We start from the raw sequence: 20,055 nt of genomic DNA on the forward strand, positions 1-20,055 counted from the left end.
TGTGTCACTTAATTGAGTAGTTAAATACAGCAAATGAGCCTATAAATGAGCTAATAACGCACTATCAAAGTTAATTAACACTGGGCAGCGTAATCCATTAACTCTCTACACTTTCTCATTAAATTTAATAAGAATACTTAAAAGAAGCAGGATTTTTAAGAGTTAAATGTTATTAATAATGCCTTGGGTGGTTATCATAATTCATAAATGTCTTAATTAAAGCTTTTCTAGTGTTTAGTCTTAATCCACTTTTGGGATTACAGCATCCGACCACATCCCATCCATGCATGCATAAATCATTCCTATCCCCCAAACAGTTAAAATATCCCTATAGCAGATCCTGAAGTTCCTCGCTTTGTATCTCATGGATGGCAAAATGTAGTTTCTGTGCTAAAGTAAATCAGAATATTCTTGCAACCTCAAATTTGCAGACAATTTTGAATGTTTGATGGGAGGAAAAGAAAACTGTTGCTTGCTGGGTCTGCTGGTCTATCAGCTTATAGCCAACAGTGAACTGCAACAATAAAACTGACAAAAAGATAACTTATTTGGATTATTACTTCAGATTGTTGGGGTACTACCCCTCTGTAGGAACCAAATTTTGTCTTGATATGCAGAAAAGTTACTGGGTGGATTTTCTTTTCTTGAAATGACCTCTGAACATCCCAGTGGGTTCAACATAGGTTGTCTTGATCTGAAATAAAACTGTTAATAGTACAAAAAAAACTAATAATCTTGCTGGGTAAGTTGGGCTTTAGTTTCACTGAAGATGCAGGAATACAAAACAAAACGAAGGTTGCTGAAACTTTCAATTACATTTGGTGGAAAGAGTTCATGGGACAAAGCATTGTAATTGGATCTGAAGGTTGATTGAGCCTGTACAATATTTGGCTGCTGAAGAACTTCTTTAATGCTGCTGAGTGTTTCTCTGTTTTGCTAATCCATTACTCTCTGACTCAGGGCCGTGCAGAGACCACTAAAGGGACAGGTGCTCAAAAAAAAAGGGCTCATCTAACCGCATTCTAGTACAGAATATTAACAAAGCCTCTCAGCTTTCAGAGTTTAATAAACAATGATAAATTACAAAATTGTGAGATATACAATCAAAGTTAAGGAACATTTCTATATAGAGCACACAGCTGTGCATATGTAAGATATTTTATTAGTAATTTCTTTCTGCAGGTCTATTTTTTAGCATTGCAATATTAAAACCCATAATTTAGCAAAATATGTAAATCAGAGCTGGACCACCAGACATATTTTGTCTTTACAGAATTACACTATTAAAAATATAAACAAGGACACAACGCAACCTTATAGTGGACTGTAATCTATAAAAAAGAGCTGCCTGTTTGCTGCAGTGGAGATGAAGACGGTCCATTCAGGAAACCAGAGCTGCATCAAACTTAAACGTGGAACTGCAGAAAAAAAGAAAAGAAAAAATTGTATTGTTAATGCATGTCACCATGAGAAAGGTCTACTGAGTTTTGCTTAAAAAAACTATTTTTTTAATTAAAATCACACATTTTTGTCTCATGATGTGAAAATATTATTTGCAAAACAAACTTATTTGCGCTTGACATAAATCTTTTCTTGCTATTCTAAGTTTTTGTTTGTGATTCTCATGATATCGTGGGCAGGGACCAAAATCGCAACAAAAGATTTCTGATGTGTGGAAATAAAAGTTTGTTAGGCAAATAACTTTTTAAGTTCAAGAGACAAAAATGAGCTATTATAATTAAAAAAAAGCTTTTTAAACAAAACGTTTTGTTTTTTTAAAAGAAATCATCACAATTCCAAAAGTTTTGATTACAATTTTATTTTACTTAACTGAGGTTCGTTTTTTTTTTCTTCCATTGAATAATTGGGAAACAAAATTAACTTCATACTCTGTGAACCAAACCCTAAACTTAAAGTCTGGGTTGAGTTTTTTCCCCTTCATTAATGACACGCTTTTATTGCATACATTATATCTATCATGGTAATTCAGAGTGAGTTATTTTTAATTCTAAATGAATATCCTTGTTGAACTTTTATTCAAGATACATTTACCTAACGCTAGAATAAATGCAATGTACATTATGCAGCAAAGGAAATTAGAAGACATATATCCATTATGGAGATGATCGGGTTTGACTGGTGATGTGCCCCTGTTGCATAAGCGATATTAAAGAATGATTGATATCATTAAAGATACAGGGGAGAAGCTTTTCAGTTATCTAGCTTTGCTAGCAAAGTCATTAGCTATCAAATAGCTAATAGCACAACAACAGCCTAATGTCTGTATGATAAAAATACTGAATCGATAGGTAAGAACAGATTTTCCTCACCTGGCTGTCTCCTCCCGCTCAGTAGTTCTTCAGAGAAAGGCAGATGCAGAGGCCTGTCAGTGTCTGTTGTATTTCATTACCTCTCTGTTTAAACCACGACTCCGAGGTGAAGCAGAAACGATACTTCAACGTTTTCCGTCATCTGACAAGTAGCAAGTCTACTCCACTTTAATCACCAAAAATATATTTTTTTTAATTCACCAAAAACTGTTCTGTAATCTGGAACGTTCGCTACGTTTAGCTCCAGTTAGCCGCCTTATCTCAATGCGCAAGAGGCAATTCCGTCATGCGTCATGGGCAAAAGGTCAAAGGTAACAAGGTGACCGGAGGGCTTGTTATGTTGTACAAAATAATTCCCCCAACAAAAAACAAATAATTTTAGTACATGTTATTATGTGTCAGAAGAGGGCTTAGGAAATAATAATACCAACAAAAAAAAAATTGACCAAAAGGGCACTTGGGGGCAAGGAGCAAAAGGGGCAGGTGCTCAAGCACCCCTAGCCCCCTTCCCCCCTGCCCCCTCTCTCACCCTTGCACGTGCCTGCTCTGACTCCTAAGCAAGTGCCCAGCAAATCAGTGTTCCATGCAGCGATTACGTAATCAGAACCTCATCAATTCACCAGGGGAAATTGGAGTCATTAAGAAAAAAACAGGTTCTACTGTTTCTTTCAAACACTCTTGTTTCTTGTTTAACAGGAGCGGGAAAGTCCAAAAGACTATCAGTACTTGTTCAGACAATAATGCACACCATCTGTGCAATAAAAAGGATATTCCACCTCGGCATAAAGTCATGACAAAGACCTTCTTTAAAGGTCTTGGCAATGGTTGTGAAATGTGGAAAATGTCCCTTTTCTGAGAGCCCGTCTGCAGTCTGCCAACCACAACACAGCCTTTTGGGCATGCCAGTAGGAATGATCAATTTTAGAATGAGTCATCCTCTGCAAGTCTCAAATGTTGCACTTGCGACGAAAACACTTTATGGATTGGAACGGCGAGGACCGCCATGTCTGCTCTCACTGAGACTCAAGTCACAGGTTGCAATCACTCAGTTTTCACATCGACTGTACTGTGTTCACATTACCACTGTCATATTTAGCAAATGCTTTCCTGAACAAATGCAACAAAAAAAATGAGATTGAATGATTTGAGACGTAGCCCCTTCAAACCGTCGGACCACTTGGCGGACTGCTGCTGTAACCGACTCAAACATTGATCCGTTTTACAATCAATCAAATGGAGAGTGCGTCTCAGGGTCAGCAGAGACACTATTACCCAGGCCAGATGTGGATTTATGACTGCATAAGGCTTTTTCCTCATCCTGCACATTTTATTGCCTCTTATTTGTATTTTTTAGCACTTTCCTTTCCCAGTTTCTGCACTGTTAAATCCTACTGGCACGGGCGATATTTGTTTTTTTTGGGTTTTTTTTAGAAGAACATGTTGCACATTTATGCTTGAAATCTCCTCATGACGTTTATTTCCATCACTTTTCTTGAAACAGGAATTCCTTTCCGTAATGTATTTTCCAAACATTTATGCTTCCTCCTGTTGTGCTCATCTACAGTCCGCCCGCACACTCTTCCTCAGTCTAGTCAAGAGATGCCTGGAATTATTTACTGCCTAATGGGTTACAGCAGCTCACACAAGACCAGCGGTGCTTTACTTTATTTATCGATTCTCATTCCTTTTGTCTTATTGTGTGTGGGTGTGTGACAGTGACCATCTGCGTGTACGTGCAGGACAAGGACGCAAAGCGAAGACAAAGAGAGAAACCCCAACAATAATAACAACAACAAGGACACTTTGCACATTTGAGTTGCTGGAGAAATGACCTGTGGATTGCAAATTGATTGATATGTTGTTGTTTTTTTGGAAGGCTAAAGGCTGATTCCACAACAGCACGAGCTCACATCCGTTTAAATGACATATGTAGGCATATGTACATGGGAGTGTGTGCAAACGCCACAGTGACAAACATTAATCTGTGAGGACACATTAAACGTCTTCGAAGTCTGCAATGCTAATGGGTTTTAGCATTCACAACTCTTTAAATTAGGAACAAATCAATCTATAGGCGCTGCTGCACAGGTTTTGTTGGGTACATTAAACGGTGCAGAAGAGAACAACTTTGTGTAAATACATCAAATGATTACTATGGATTTCTGCAACTATTTTTGCTATTTTTACTCAGAAGTTGTTTTTCCTCAATTGAAGCATTAAGAAGTTTATTCTTTTCATGTTGCTAAAAGTGGAAAGTATTACGTTTAACAATATTTTAAGCAAAATTCCGGTTTCTCTCGTCTCAGTTCAAATCTATGATTTTCACCTGCATGAAAGCAAAGAAATTCAAGTTTCTTGGTGTCATATTCCTGAATGATTGATGCAGGAGAGACTTTTTGGGGTGCAGTCTGCAGTAATGTAAGGTGTCTTCTGGTCTGTTGCGGAGAAGAAAGAGCAAAAGTCATGACCCACCTGTGGTCCTGAGAAATGACTTATGAACGAAAAGATTAAATCACAGATATAGGGTGTCTGGGTTCTGAATTAATGATCAGGAGGAGCAGGGTAGAGCCACAGCTCCTCCACAGAAACTAGTGGTTACATCACTAGTAACCACTAATGATTGCCTGATGTGGTTACTAGAACCACATCAGGCATCTGATGTGGTTCTAGTAACTTATCTGGATGCAGACTCAGATCCTGTCTGGGTTCTGAAAATGTAATAAGCTATAATGACTTATCTTCCCAATGTAATCTCAGAAAAGCAGAACATGATCAGTGGATACCTAACTGTGTGAAAATATTTCCCCCAAAATTTGATGACATGCTGTTTTCAACAAAGACTTCCACTGGCTTTAGATGTTTTATCGAATAATTTGCATCAAATTTGTTTATATTATTTGCTAAATTTTTGTTTTTTTGTCCAAAGATAATTCTTTGAGTTTCTGTTGTTGCTTAAGCATCTTACACAATTTTAAAAATGCATTCTAAATAGACGATGTGTAACTTGTCCCTTTCTAATTGTTTACTTGCACTTAAGTATTTAGTTTGCATGATAATCTGAGTTTTATCATCACCCTTATTCTAATGATTACCTTTTATCTTTTTAAATAACACTAGTAACACTAATGTAATAATGTTCCATTACTATTGCATTTGTTATTTGTATGTAAGTTGTTTCTCATAATTTGGTTCATCAGTTGTCAGCCTCAACCATACTGTGAATTCTGCTCTAGTACATGAAATACATAACTACCTGTTTTATTTTTGTTGGTCATGTTTTACCTTTTGTAATTAAGCCAAGTTAGAATAAGTTCCAAACTGAACTAAAAAAATAAAAAATGTTGGGGGAGCATAAAAATATGTAACTGATTATTACCCATAAAACTTTCCCTAGCACTTTTTTAGGTTTTTCCAGCTTGTTCCAATGTTTTTTGTTGATTTTTGTCAGCATGGTGCAATTTTTATCCAACGACAACCTTCCACTTAATCCAAGGTAAGTAAGCAGCCTAAGCAGTGACTCCCTTATTCCTACTCACTTGGGCCAACTCCTCTGGGGGAATGGCGAGGTGTAACAAGGCAGCCGAAAAAGGCGTTGGTCATCCATGAAGAGGCAGATGACAGAATACTTAGCAAAGGGCCAAGGCTGGGATCCTTGGTCAGTGTCTGTACCAAGGGTCGGGAGCAGATATCACATGAGCCGTAGTAGGCCTAATCCATCATGGACAGGATGAGAGTAATGTGGGAACGGGATCAGACACCAGAGGGCGAACAGGGCAAGGACTGAATGGAATCCTATTCACACAATTCACATAATCCAGCAGAGAAGGCAGAGGGGAAATTAAGTAGTGAAGGGAGCAGGTGAAAACAGGCAAGAGACAGGTTAGCAGAAAAGACTCGATTAGCAAGGCGAGAGAGAGTGACGCAAACATAACATTAAAAGTATGATTCATAATGCCTTGAAACGTGTCCTGGGTCTTCATATACCAAGAACACCTCAGAAGGAAGATGTCCAGGAGGCATCCAAACCAGATGCCTGAGCCACCTCAACCTCTCTTATCTCCTCTTGATTTGGAGAAGAAGCAGCTTTACTCTGAGCTTCTCACCCTGTCCAGCGAGAGCCTGGACACCCTGTGCAGGAAACTCATGTCAGCTGATTGTATGAGTTTGTTCTTTATGTTGCTACCCAGAGTTCATGACAACAGATGAGGGTAGGAATGTAGATTGACTGTTAAATAAAGAACTTAGCTCAGCGCTCTCTCTTCACCACAATAGATCGGTACAGCGCTCACACCGCTGCAGGCAGTGCACCAATCTCTATACAGGCATCAAGATGGCGGGCAATAACTCGAGCCTCCTGCTTGAGTTCAGGGATGGCAACTCCAGAATGGAAGAGTGCCCAACCACACTTGTGGACACTGGTTCCAGAGCCGTGCGTTGAGGTGAGCCTGACTGTATCTCTAACCCTGACCCTTAGGGGTGGTAGATGGGTTCGTCGCCCTGAAAAATGGGTGGCCATCCCACTGGCCCTCCCAAGAGAAGACCTCCATCCCCTTTACGTTATATTCACTTCACACAAACCACCTTTTAATCACCTTCTTTAATCAAAACATAAATCAATGAATAAATTAATAAATAATGAGCAAAACACCAATGCATAGCCACAGGCGGAACGGTCACAACGTTACTCTGAATGAGTTGGAAAGTGAAGGAATGGATCACTTTTCATACTAAACCTTTTTACAAACTGGCACAGGTATTAATAACAATTGAAATAATTGTTTTGGGTTTATTATTATTATGATTATTATGATTATTATTATTATTATTATTATTATTATTATTATTATTATTATATTTGACACACTGTAACTAAAAGGTCTATGCGAAATGTATGTTCTCGTTTTCATCACTTCGGTCCATAATGATGGCTAGATAAAAATCAGCCGCAGGAAGAAAATTCTGCACGTGTCATATTTGATGCTCAAAGAGGACTGCATTGCTTCTGGTGTCTGTCTCTGTTCATAAGGGTCCATTTCAACGTATCTGAGTGTGTGAGACGGGGAAAGAACGGGAGGGGTGTCTTTAACCCAAATGACCGATTACATAACATCCTAAAAAAAAAAAAAAATCACTACATACAGATAACAGAAAAATAAAAAAAATAAACTAAATCCCAAAGCAGCGAGTGAGTGAATGATACCAGTTCTCCCCATGCTCCTTTTCTCTTCGTGGGAATGATGCTGATATCGCCAAAACCTCCAGTCCTCTGAGTGGATTCAGGATCAATGAGAGAGAGAGAGAGAGAGAGAGAGAGAGAGAGAGAGAGAGAGAGAGAGAGCAGAGAGGGGTGTCTGCGTGTGTATTTTAAGCCACAGCTGTTGAGCTACCCCAAGTACGTGCTCAAACCCAGAGAGACCAGCGCAGAGCCAAGAGGAGTACACCGTCCGTCTCTTCGCTCTGCGGACGCGTGTGTAAAACCCGTCAGCTCCCGGATTTGCTTCCAACTTTTCTGTTTTTAGCTCGCTTATCTCGTCCTTGGCGCATTCCTCCGAGCGTTTGGAATGACCACTTTTCCCGCCTGCGTCGTTTCCATGTCAGCATGGGAACTGCCGTGTCCAAAAGGAAGAATCTGAGAAACGATGCGATATCTTCTGTGGCAGCAAAAGTTAGGTGAGCAATCCTCCTCGGAGGTGTCCACCTTTAATTGTTTCTGATTGCACCTCTCGGGAGGCTTCTTCCTCTTCTTCTTCCTTCTTTTTTTTTTTTTCTGGTGTGTGTGGCCATGCATGCAGGTATGACAGTCGGGTGACTTGATGAATGACCACTGCGCTATCCGGGGGTTTAGTCAGCCTGCACTGCCTTGCGATGCGCATAGACGCTCCGTGCGCCTTGTCCCGTCTGTAGCCCCGGGGCGTGCGGCTGATCGGACAAGTGCTTTAAATCTCTCAGCGCTATCTCCCCAGCGCATTTGTAATAGAAACACGTAGATGCCTCTTTTTACTCTGTTGAGGCCGAGGCTTAGTCAGTCTGAATGGGGAGGAAGAGGATGCTTGCCTTCCCATGTTGTTCTGAATGAGGAGGCATCATTGTATAACCAAAGTCATGCAGAGGCAAAGCGAGGACTCGCAGGAATCCTTTTTTTTTTTTTTTTTGCATTCTCACTTAGAAGATACCCTATCGAGGCTAACGGGGGCTGCCTTTCGCATCCCTCTGTCAATTAATCAATCAGTCACCCAAAATCAACGCGGTCGTGCGCTGATCACCTTCCTCTGTCAGTTGCCCGAGTCGGGCACAGAGCGGGACTGCAGGGGTTGTAAATTCACAAAAGGAGCCAGGGTGGGCGAGGAACCCGTCCGAACCCGGTCAGTGTTTTAATAAAAGACGTAAATGATTCATATTTAGCAGAAAGTCCGTCCGACGGCGCGCAGGGGAAGGACCAGCATCTCTACAGGCTGCATCCATCCCGCGCTGCGCTTTGCTTTGAGTTGGAGCTGCGAAGCACGTGTGGCTGTGTGTTCATGTATGACAGACGGGATAGCCTCCATCCTGTCTGAGAGAAAAAGAAAAAAAGAAAAAGAAAAAAAGTCAAGCATCCGTGCACCAGAGGGGGGGGGGAGTTCATAACAGGATCGATGTAATATGTAATTCTGTCGATGAATGACCTTCAGCAGTGCAAAGTCCAACATCCACACATGTGGGCTGATGTGATATTACGTCATTCCCTCTGTCTGTGCGTGTCACGTAGGCAAATCCCATATTTGGTTTTATCTGTGCGCCTTCAGGGCTGCGTGGAGTCGGTGCGCCACTTTGATGCATTCAGCTAACAAGTTGCTCTCACAGAGCAGCTGGTGAGCAGTCTCACCAACTTCAATGCAATTTATTCATATGTGGTTGAGCAGAATTGCTATAGGTGGTTGAACAGCATTGCTATAGGTGGTGGATAACTGTGAAGTGGATGTGAGACGGTTTTCCAAATGTTTAAAACTAATCATCTGGAAAGTGTGACGTGAATTTGTATTTGTATCCACTGAACATAAAGCCAGAGTCACAATAGAAGAGTTCATCAAAGCATACTCATATGTTAGAGTGGCCTAGTCAAAGTCCAGGCCAGAGAATCTGCGCTGAGACTTGGAAATTGATTCTCACACATGCGTACAGTCGCAATTGACTGAATTCGAGATATTTTACAACACATAACAGGCAAAGAAGTCTCCAGAAATGAAAAGCTGGTAGAGACATTCACAAAAGACTTGGAGCTGCAGAGGAAAGTGGTTCTACAAAGCGGTTCTCAAGGGGACTGAACATGCTTATAGTCCACATTTTGTAGATTTGTGTATTTTCTTACCAAACTTTTGGCTGGTTAATTATATAAAATCCCAATGTCTAAATTTGAAGAAGAACAAAAAATTCAAGGGTTATGAATATTTCATGACACTGCATTCATAGATCATCTGAGTCTTATGATCGCTCAGGAAATCTGAGTTTAATCTGCAAAGATACTGACACTTAATTCTGTCTTCTATTAATTTCACAGGCACTTATTACTCATTAGAAATCAATGGATAATAATTGATTTCTAATGAATTATTGTTACAATTTCTACACTTTCAGAAGCGCATCTGTACAATTAGTATGTTATTATACAGTCTGCACATTGCTTTCTATCTACAGTCTCCTATAAGACATCCACACGACATTAATCTTTAGTGAAACAACAAACATTTTGCCATGCTGTTTCACAAATTCAGTCCACAGCACGTGCTCTTCATTATTGTACATGCATTATGTTTTCTAAAATGCTGCTTTTCTCTTAACTCATAATCCCCCTTCCTTTTGGAAACATTTTTTTTAAATATTTGTAGTATCTGATTATTCATTGCTCTCTACATTATTTGACCAGCTTTGAATTTGACAAGGTCCATATTCTTTTGGTTTAAGTTTAAAAGTAACACATTTGTATGCTGTAAATATCCCACCTTATTTATTGCTCATTTTTGCAATGAGCAAAGCAGCTCTGAAGTGCATTTTTATGTTTCCCCAAATCCCCACGCAGTAATTCAAGTCTTGAGGACCAGACTTGGAAACCACTAGCCTAACATAAACTGACCGAATGATGTCGTATCTGTAGCTTAGAATACACATGTGCATTAGTGAGCCCTTTCTTTTCGCTGTTTTTGAGAAGTGATGAGGTTACTGAAGAACGCCAGCTTTGAAAACCATGTGTACCCCATATCTTTACCAGGAGGACCTTGGAGAAAAACTGCTGCTCCCTTGTATTGAAATGAATCAGTGGAGGTGGCATCTGGTCTGGAGAGATATTTAGCTCTTCATTTTGATTTGTTTTTTTCTGGTTTTATCTGAAGAAAACATCAAAGCAAACACATTCTGAGAGTTTTTGGATCTACCAGAATGAACTGGAGAGTTTTTTAAGATGGATGGAAACAGACGTATCTGATTGGTAGTTTTAAACATTGTAGCATCATGTGTTTCTTGTCCAGATTTCGTCCCATGAGTATCAAGACACAAACCCAGTATCAAATTGGCAAATGGTTTCATGTCTATGCAACATCTACCAGCATTAGGCATTTAAAACATCTAACAGTACATACACAAGGCTGAAATAATCATAATTAAAAAGAAACAAACATGCATACTTATTTGTGAACTGTCACTTTAAAGCTTTGAGATTATTCTATCTTACATAACAACTGGTTTAGGTAATTGAGCTGAAAGTCACTTGTATTTTCTGCTTTTAAGTTCACCCTGGCATTACACATATTAATAGTGATTTTAACAAGGGAGTCAGTCTGGATTGGCTCACTTCATTAATTAAAGAGTCTGGCACATGCATGCTGACTTTACTTACCAGCCCTGGAGTTTGTGGTTTGGTCTGCAGAGTTTTGTCTCCGGTCCACTAAATAGTTTTTAATAGGTTTAATACTGCAGGAAAGTGGTGGGAATACTGAGTCTGCCATCCCCACAGTTATGTCAGCATGGGGTGCCAGATTTAAAAAGCACTCATCAAGATTATTGTATCAAGCAATTACAAAGTGCTTGTCTTCATACGGAGGCTCATTTGAGGAAACAAGCTAATGTGAATTACAAAAATTTTTAGCCACCGAACGAAAACACTCAAGAGGGCTTGGCTTAATGTGTGTAATTTTATGCACATTTATGTATCTGTGAATATGAAACAGATCAGCCAAGACAAGAGAGAGGTTACATCTTATTTACACACCTAAATTCAGTTCTCCCGAGTGAGAAAACAAGCGCTTTGATCTGCCTCAGAGGAGAGCTGCGTCGTGGCTCGGATGAATGGTGGAGGACAACGGGGTTCACGAAACCGTGAGGGTGTGAAAAATGGCATGCGAGATGAAAGGGCTGGCTTTGACAGAGGGATGCAAATGAAATATTATGTCTTAGTTTATGCAGGTCAGCCACCTGGCTGACTTTGTTGTTGGTCTGCAGTCACAAACCTGAGAATGTTACATAACTTTTTTTGTCCTGCTTCCCACTGATCATATTTGATTAAAAAAAAAGCATGTTCATGTGCAGACTTCTTTCTGATTATTTATAAATATTTTTTTTATATACACTTCCATATTTGTGTGACCTGTATCTTCATTTATAGAAAATCATTGTAAGTCTTTTATCCTATTCTCTGTTTTGTTTTCTCCTCTCTGCTTCAATTAAGCAGTAATTGTTGCTTTAAATCCGCTGAATGAGGTTGAATTTGGTTGATTGCAGTTTGAGAAAATGAGAGTTCCAGCTGTGCTCTGGTTTTTGTTGTTTTGTTGGGGTTTTTTTTACTCTGAAATTGAGCCTATTCATTTTCAAATTACTGTCATTCTAGAAACAAATGGCAAATTTAACTTGCTGATTACGAGGACCACTTAACATAAATGCACAAGTGTGTATTACAAGTCATCCATGTGGAACAATATTGTGGATTTCAGAATATTTAAAGTTTTATCTGTATTTTTTTGGCTAAAGACATTTTGCAATTATGCAGATATAGAGTCTAGGTCATGAGTACTTTATTGGTTCTGGCCATTACAGCTCTCATAAACAAACACATAAAAAGAATATTGTTACACTTGGTTTATATTTTCCATATATACCATTATTTAAGTCTCATTGAGCTCAGAAATCTTTTAAGCCACAAAGACTTGGCTAAAATAGCAATCACTCAAATCAGAAGTGAATAAAACAGGTAAATACAATAAAACAGAATAGCTGGTAAAAAGATACTTATCTTCGGAAACCCGGCTGCTTGCTTTACGTTTTTAGCTTTCGAGCAATCCTTCTTCATAATTAAGAATGCGGTGACAGTGGAGAAGAACCAGTCCCTGAAATCACAGATCCAAAAGTTGTTTCAATGGGGAAGAACAACAGACACACATAAACACTGGACACGTTTAATGGAGCAGAAAATCAAAGGCAGTACACATAGGTCATTATAGCAATTAACCAGAAAATCATTCAGTCCCGGAAAGAACTCCAGAACACAGAAAAAAACTGCACCCGGTGTACTTTTGATGATTGAGAAAAACCAAGAGAACTCTAAATTAATGCCACGAGTACATGCCATTAAATTGCTCAGTAAATTACCTTTTCCTTGAACAAAAAACAGCTCCACACAGAAAATCTGAGCCAGGTGTACTTTCTATGATAAATAAAATCCAAAAGAAGACACACACATGATAGCAGCTCAGTCACAAAAACAATGACCCACTTTTTATTTTCTTTGAAACTATCAATTGTTAATCTGATGCTTAGTCTGCTTGAGGTTCAGTCAGTGGTTTTTTATTTCAATTCAAATGCCTAATAAAGACCACAATTACTTAATTAAGCTAATTTATTATATATTCTATGCAATAACTCTTCCATATTAGTGCATTAAACAGATCGGCCAAGTTTGATCTTCCTGTTGCAATTTATATAAATATTAAATTACTCTACACTTATCGCGGCCACATATGTAAGTATTGACTGAATAACTCAACTCTTCACGTAATATGGTCGTTGCTTTCGGCCATAAGCGTGCTGACATTTCCACCCGCTCCCTGATCAAATATCCCACGATGCACTGCACTTTCAGGATACCCATTAAGTCCCATCGACCCCCTAAGTTATGCGACAAGCCTCTCAACAGGTCCTCCACACCCTTACTGTGCACATTAGTGCACAGATGCTGCCCTGCATGTGTGTGTTTGTAAGAGGCACGATTCAATTAGAGCTTCTGAGAGGAAGATTCGATTAAGGAGCATTAAGAATGAGGAACTTCTTTTTTTAGCAGCTTCTTGTTTATGGTGAACAAACACCCCAGGGAGGTATCACTTCTAATGATATTCAGAACAAGACGAGTTTCCCCTTCTTTTTCCTGTACGGAGCGATTGCTTGAAGCATATTGCATTGCATAAGAATGTAATTAGGCAATTTGCACCTGACACATGAAAGACAACTCAGAAGTGAGTGTGAACAGCGGCTGAGGAACTTGAAGACCTACGCTAAAAACTATTAGCCAAACAAACGACTGATAAAGTGGGATGGGAATACAAATGTTCTTGCTTTTTGTGTTCGTAAACAGAGAGCAAATATGGATTAAAAAAAAGAAAACACTTAGAATTTGACATAGTTGTGCTATTTTTCTGTTTTTGGTACTTCATAATTCTGTCTAAATTATTTAAAAGATGTGCAGCTCTTGAAAAGAAATAGAGAATATTCTTGCAAACAGTTAAGAGGTCAAGTGTATTTGAGTGAGCATGACTCATTTCACGTATAAAACAAAGGCATAATTATTCTCACTGTTGCTTTTTTTTTTACAGTAATTTAGAGATTATGTGTTTTATAGGAAGCTGAGGCTAGAGACATTCATTTTTGGATGGCTTCTATCGGGTCCAATTGCAGATTATCACTTTTAATAATAATTTGCTTTCAGGCCTACATTAGACTCCAGAGTACAACAGAGGAGCTGACAGATGATTGAACAACTGCTAGACGTCTGGGTTATTATGTAACTTCAAATCAAACTCAAACCATCACCCCTCCACCACCGTGCTTTTTCCCCAATTGTTCTGTCATAGACCTTATCATGTAATATGTTTGCTGTTTTTCTCCAGTCACATGAACATTATCATAAACTTGATGAAAAGAACATAATTTTGCTCAAGTGATTATTACCAGTATAAACAGAATGTAGTCCAAAATTACATGAAACAGCAAAAGTCTAATCTTTTATCTATTTAATGTCAGAATGAGAAAGAACATATTGTGTATGTTAACTGCAAAGTTAAGTTTTACAGTTAAATGTTTCTTTCCAAAAGTTCTGGCTGTTGCATCAATTTTAGTAAGTCAAATCTGAACCAAATCCAGAGCACTAAACTTTAATCTGCTTCATCTAACTTCCCTTTCCTACTCAGTCTACCATTTCTAGCACTTTTATCTGATAAAGCATTTGTGAATCACAGATTGCAAGTTAGATTGAATAGACACATACATGCTCTTGAGGCGTTAAGTAAATGAAAGATGTTAGTTTTAGTATTTGGCTCTGAATTGTTAATTTATTTCCACCAGACAGAGATAAGTCTCTGTTGTCTTGTTTATCTTTCACATCTCCATTGTGCTGACTGAGCTCTCCATCTGCTTCAGTTTCCCCAAGTTTACTCCAGCTTTCATTGTTAATATGTCCCCAATTTGTCTATGTGCGCTCCTCTTCCTGCTCAGAAACTCCCCCCTCCTCCCGGACGCGTTTCTTCTTAAAACCCCTATCACATGTCCGAGAGCATGCGGGGCGAATTTTATATCCGTCTGCCTGCCCAGCCTTTTCCTTTTCCATTTTTCTCTGCCGTGTGTGTGCGTGCGTGCGTGCGTGTGTGCGCGCGTGTGTGTGTCTCCCTGCTGCCTCGTCACACACCTGCGTCTCTACCGTCCTGTTCTCCCCAGACATATATGAAGCACAACGGAAACCTCACACAACTCAACACAGACAGAGGTTCCTTTAATAGTCAGACTGAGAGGTTTCCAATTCCTCTCATGTATAATGGATGAGGCGAGTCTCTTGCACTATTGTTTGGGAATTTAAATCAGAATCCAGAGTGCTGAATGAAGAAATGGGAGGGCAAAATGAATCTGAGACCTTCTAAGAGAGACCTAATGATTACAGTTAACACCCCCTTTCTTTGCAACCCTGTGCAGTAATCATCATAGTGTCAGTCTCTAGATATAATCAGAAATGTGTGTGCATAGACTCAACCTGTGAAAACACTCTTTCACTCACAGAGAACGCCATTATACGGCACTGGAGGTTATATATTTCAGAGGAGATGCAGCAGAGCATCCTTGCAGCTGCATGGCGCTCTATTTTTAGAATGAGTAGTGAAGGAATCTTGAGGGTGTCGCAGCACGTGCAAAGCCTCTCGGTTCCTATTATGTCGCCACTAAACTGTATCGGAGTCTTACTCACTTTTGTCATCCCCATTAGCAGAGGAGGAGACGAGAGAATTCCGTGAGCATAGAAAAACTTTTTAATTTATGCCTGCAGTGTCAGAAAACAGAATTAGACGGCTGGAAAAAGTCATTTAACGCTGCAACGTTTCAGTTTTACTTAATGAGTTTGGGGCTTTTTGAGAAATATAGCTTTTTTTGTGATTGACAGTTCAGTGTTACAATGCCTTGCGCAAGTATTCACACTCTTTCCACATTTTGTCATAAACCAAACACAAACTTTAACGTACTTCATGTAGTACAAACTGCTTTCCTGCCTATAGCCATCACCATGTACAAAAACTTTTTGAAGAATCTTTAATTAATATGAGTTACACCAGCATTTAATTTCCCTTTGAGATCAATAAAGTATTTTTGAATTTGAATTGTTTACAGGTCATTCTTTGTTCTTCCACCTGTTGACTGTGTCACGTCTTATGATATTTTTTTAACAAGAGCTTAATTCTCGATTGTGACTCTCTTCAATTTCTCCAGAGTTACCATTTCTTTGTTTCTCTGATTAATGCTTTTCTTGCCCAGCTCGTTGGTTTTGCTACATTGTTGACTCTTAGCAGCTTTGCAGTAAGCAAACTGGCATTGATTGATTGCTTCATTTTTGGATGTTGAGTTTAAAAGGGCTTTGTGATATGTTGAAAGTTTGAGATATTGCGTTTTAACCAAACCCAACTGCACTTTAGCCTTTATTTTCTGCATCTTTCTCATTGACCTGTCTGCCATTTCCCTTTGGTTTTCAGGAAACTATTGGTTCATTTTTCTCTAACAAACTTCTGAGGCCTTAACAGAAGAGATTGATTAATACTGACATTAAATTTCACTGTCAACACCGAATAAATGATCTGGAAAGCAATAAGACTTGTTTAGTGGTTATTAGAGTAAAGGGGCTTTAATATACATTAAAATGTATATTGTTATATTGTTGTTTTTAAACAATATAATCAAGGATTTACAATTAAGAGCTGCTTTCTGTTGGTCTATCATGTCAGATTAAATTAATTAAGAGTCAACGGTATCAAAAAAACCTCTTCAGACATGCATACATCTGCTGACCAACCTTCCCAAAACTCTACAATCTTAATAATGAGACTTTGTTGTTATTTTTGTCCTTTTCTTTAAGACAAATGTGACCTTGGAAATAGGTTTAACTGAGTTAACATAAGGAACTCTGAAAACTTGACCATCAATGTGAACAGGATCTGTTTTTACAGTAACGTTGCTCTTTCTGGGATTCAGTGTGTATGTGTGACCTGTGTACTCCCTGGTCTGGACAAGCTTCAATAAATGAAGCCATTGGCAGGCAGCAGGGGAACTCTTATAGATTATCCTTCAATGGAAATCTTCAGTGCAGGAAGGAGTCTCTGGATTGTCTGTCTATTCTTATGTTTATTGTCAGGAATAATTATATGACGGCAAATCAAATCATAATGGATTGCTGCTTCCAGCATAAATTTAGTTGAAATTAAGGACAGTCAGTCTGACGGCAGAGTTATGGATGGATTGCTCACAAATACACTTGTAAGCAAACATAAATTACCATAAATATGCTCTTTGGCCTTGTGGAAGCCCTTTCCAGAATAGTTGAAGCTGGCACAAGTGCATAGAGTGCACCAACATCCAACTAAGCCATATGGGATGAAATGTATTTCATGCGTGTGAAGTCATACTTTTGGCAGTATAGTATATACTGTTATCTGCTTGTGTCACTAATAGTGTTTAGCTAATAGTCACTGATCTCAAAGATCAATAAATCCAACTTTTAACAAGCAAAAGTTCAAATCAGACGTGGCGCCATCCTCATATCTAAGTTTGACATTCCGTACAAATCAAGCACAGCAGAAGAATTGTGTTTTATGTTATAATTTCCCCTTAAGTCCACAAGATGACCTGTCAGATTTAGGACTTAGCTAATTACTTTTGTCACCACTGGAACAAATCAAGATGCAGAGGAAGTTGCATCTTTGTAATGTAAAGTAAAACTAGTAAAACTATATTGCAGAAAAAAATAAATAATGCAGGATCGATTACATATATTTTTATCTCTTATTTGAAATGTGTTGTGTCGCAAAAGGCACCAACCAGCTGACAGAAGCCTTTCGTCGTTCAGTGTAACTGTGTGTATCTCTACTCCTCGTGGTAATATTGATGAACAGGTGAAAACAAGACAAGTTGTTGACCCTTTTCAAATGTATATCTTTAATAATTTTTCAAACATGTGAAAACCTGTTCCTGCTTGTAATTAGTAAATTAGGCCTTAAAAGCTTAACTGGCATTGTGAACATATTAGGTTATGAAAACTATTTAAGCTGCAAATGAATGAGGGATGTTTTGTTATTTAATTTTCTTAGCAAAACAGGTATAACATCTGTATTTTAATAGAGGACAGGAAAGTCAGACTAACACAGTTAATATGCTGTTTCAGTTTGCTTGCCCTTGAGAAACGTTGTGGATATACAAAAGTAACAGCACAAAAATGTTAAATCATCCCAGCTTAAAGCCAAAATTACCAATAAGACAAGACACCGTACAAGAGTAAAACAGCGAAAAGATACAAAAATTCCAAACCTGCACCTGCAGCTAGTAAGTGTTTGCCCTCAATGTGTCAGAGACACAGTAACTACATTTCGTTCCCATGGGATCGGCCTGGAGGCTACTAAAAGGGAGAAAAATAAAGTTAAGTCTGCAAACATTGCAGGTTGCAGAAAACCAAAATCTTTGATGAAGATAATTGTTTAATTTTACAAGGAGTCTGGCTTTCAAAGCAGCATGTGCTCAGCTTCTGGTTATCAACCCTAATGCTACTATTGTCTTACAGCCTCCGTATGCCTTCATGTGAAACTTTGTGGAATACATGTGGGTCAATACAAGACAAAATGAGCAAATGCACAGCAATTTCAACAAAAATCTGGAAATCGGATTGATCGACTAATGAAAACTGCGGCAGAAACATTTGAATGCATTACTTAGTGGCTGTGGAAGAATTACTTGTTGCAGGAGAGATGCAGACCTTAGCAGGTATAAATTATGCTTTAAACACACTTAAAGGAAAATCAGTGTGTCTTCATGTGGTATTTTGAGTAGCAGAATGATGTGTACCACTTTTTAAGGCTAAATACAGATTAAAATTTGGAAGTGCTGCATATGTATATATATTTTATTCTCTTTTTTTCACTTTTTATAGACGCCGTATTAAGCAATGCTGATTAAGAAGCTGTTTTGAAGTGAGGTTAAACATCTAAAGCAGGTTAGACATCGCTAATCTATACTTGAGTTTATTAACAAGACAAAGCCTGCATATTAATATCACACTTAGTGAGTAAACTAGGCTGATGACATTTAACATCAAACAAATTATTTATTCGCTGTATGCTGTGGAAGGGAAGTAGCAGCACTTATTATCCGACATTATGGTGACAAGGCATGCAAAATAATTGGTAAACAAAAAATAGATAAGAATAGATAATAGCTGTGTCACATGCATCATTCTTTCAGTTATGCTAAGCTGAAGGCGAGGAGCTGGAGGTCTTGTCTCTATCCCCAGCGACCATTGGAGAGAGGCAGGGGACATCTGGACAGATCACCAGTCCATCACATGGCAGCACAGAGACACACAGACAATTTAGAGAGACCAGTTAATCCATCTGTCACAGTTTTGAACTGTGGGAGGAACCTGAACCAACACGTGCATGAGGAGAACATGTAAACTCCATGCAGAAAGATCCCAAGGTTGCTGCAAAGCAACAGGGCTGCCAACTGTGACATCATATAGCCTGTGAAGTCAATAAACAAACCGAGACCATAATTATCCACACTACTTCTCATTCGGTTGAATAATCCACGTAAGCTGGGCGGGAGGGTTAGCAAAGTTAACTAACATGATTCGATTTATGGTATTTTAAGGTAATTAAAAGTTTGATTTTAGTTTTTATTTTATCTTTATTTTAGTCTTCCAGAATGACAGAAAGTTCTATGGTTTTGTTTGTTTGACCATCTTATAGATTTGCTTGATAAAAAAAAAAAAAATGTTTTTATTACTTATCTTTGGTAAAAAAAAAACAAAAAAAACAACAACACCCAAACCCAAGTAGCTTCTGGCCAAGCAGCAGGGGAAAATTCCTCTTATTGCAACATTTTATTGCACATGATCAGAAGGACTTTAAACAACAGGAATGGTGCGACTATAACACTTTTTATGTTGATATGCAGCACATGCCTCTTTCTCTTT

General features: G+C 38.6%; 1 protein-coding gene across 1 annotated transcript in view; it reads left to right on the top strand.

Moving 5' to 3' along the window:
* Positions 1–7,623: 7,623 nt before the first annotated feature.
* Positions 7,624–20,055, top strand: part of nsmfa (NMDA receptor synaptonuclear signaling and neuronal migration factor a) — a 40,659-nt gene continuing 28,227 nt past the window's right edge. The window contains exon 1 of the mRNA XM_008423961.3: positions 7,624–8,000. Coding sequence (XP_008422183.1) covers positions 7,930–8,000 — 71 coding nt within the window. The 5' untranslated portion in view covers positions 7,624–7,929. The remainder of the gene's footprint in view (positions 8,001–20,055) is intronic.

Source organism: Poecilia reticulata, chromosome 12, assembly GCF_904066995.2.
Source record: "Poecilia reticulata chromosome 12, P_reticulata-male-v2, whole genome shotgun sequence".
NCBI classification, from domain to species: Eukaryota; Metazoa; Chordata; class Actinopteri; order Cyprinodontiformes; family Poeciliidae; genus Poecilia; species Poecilia reticulata.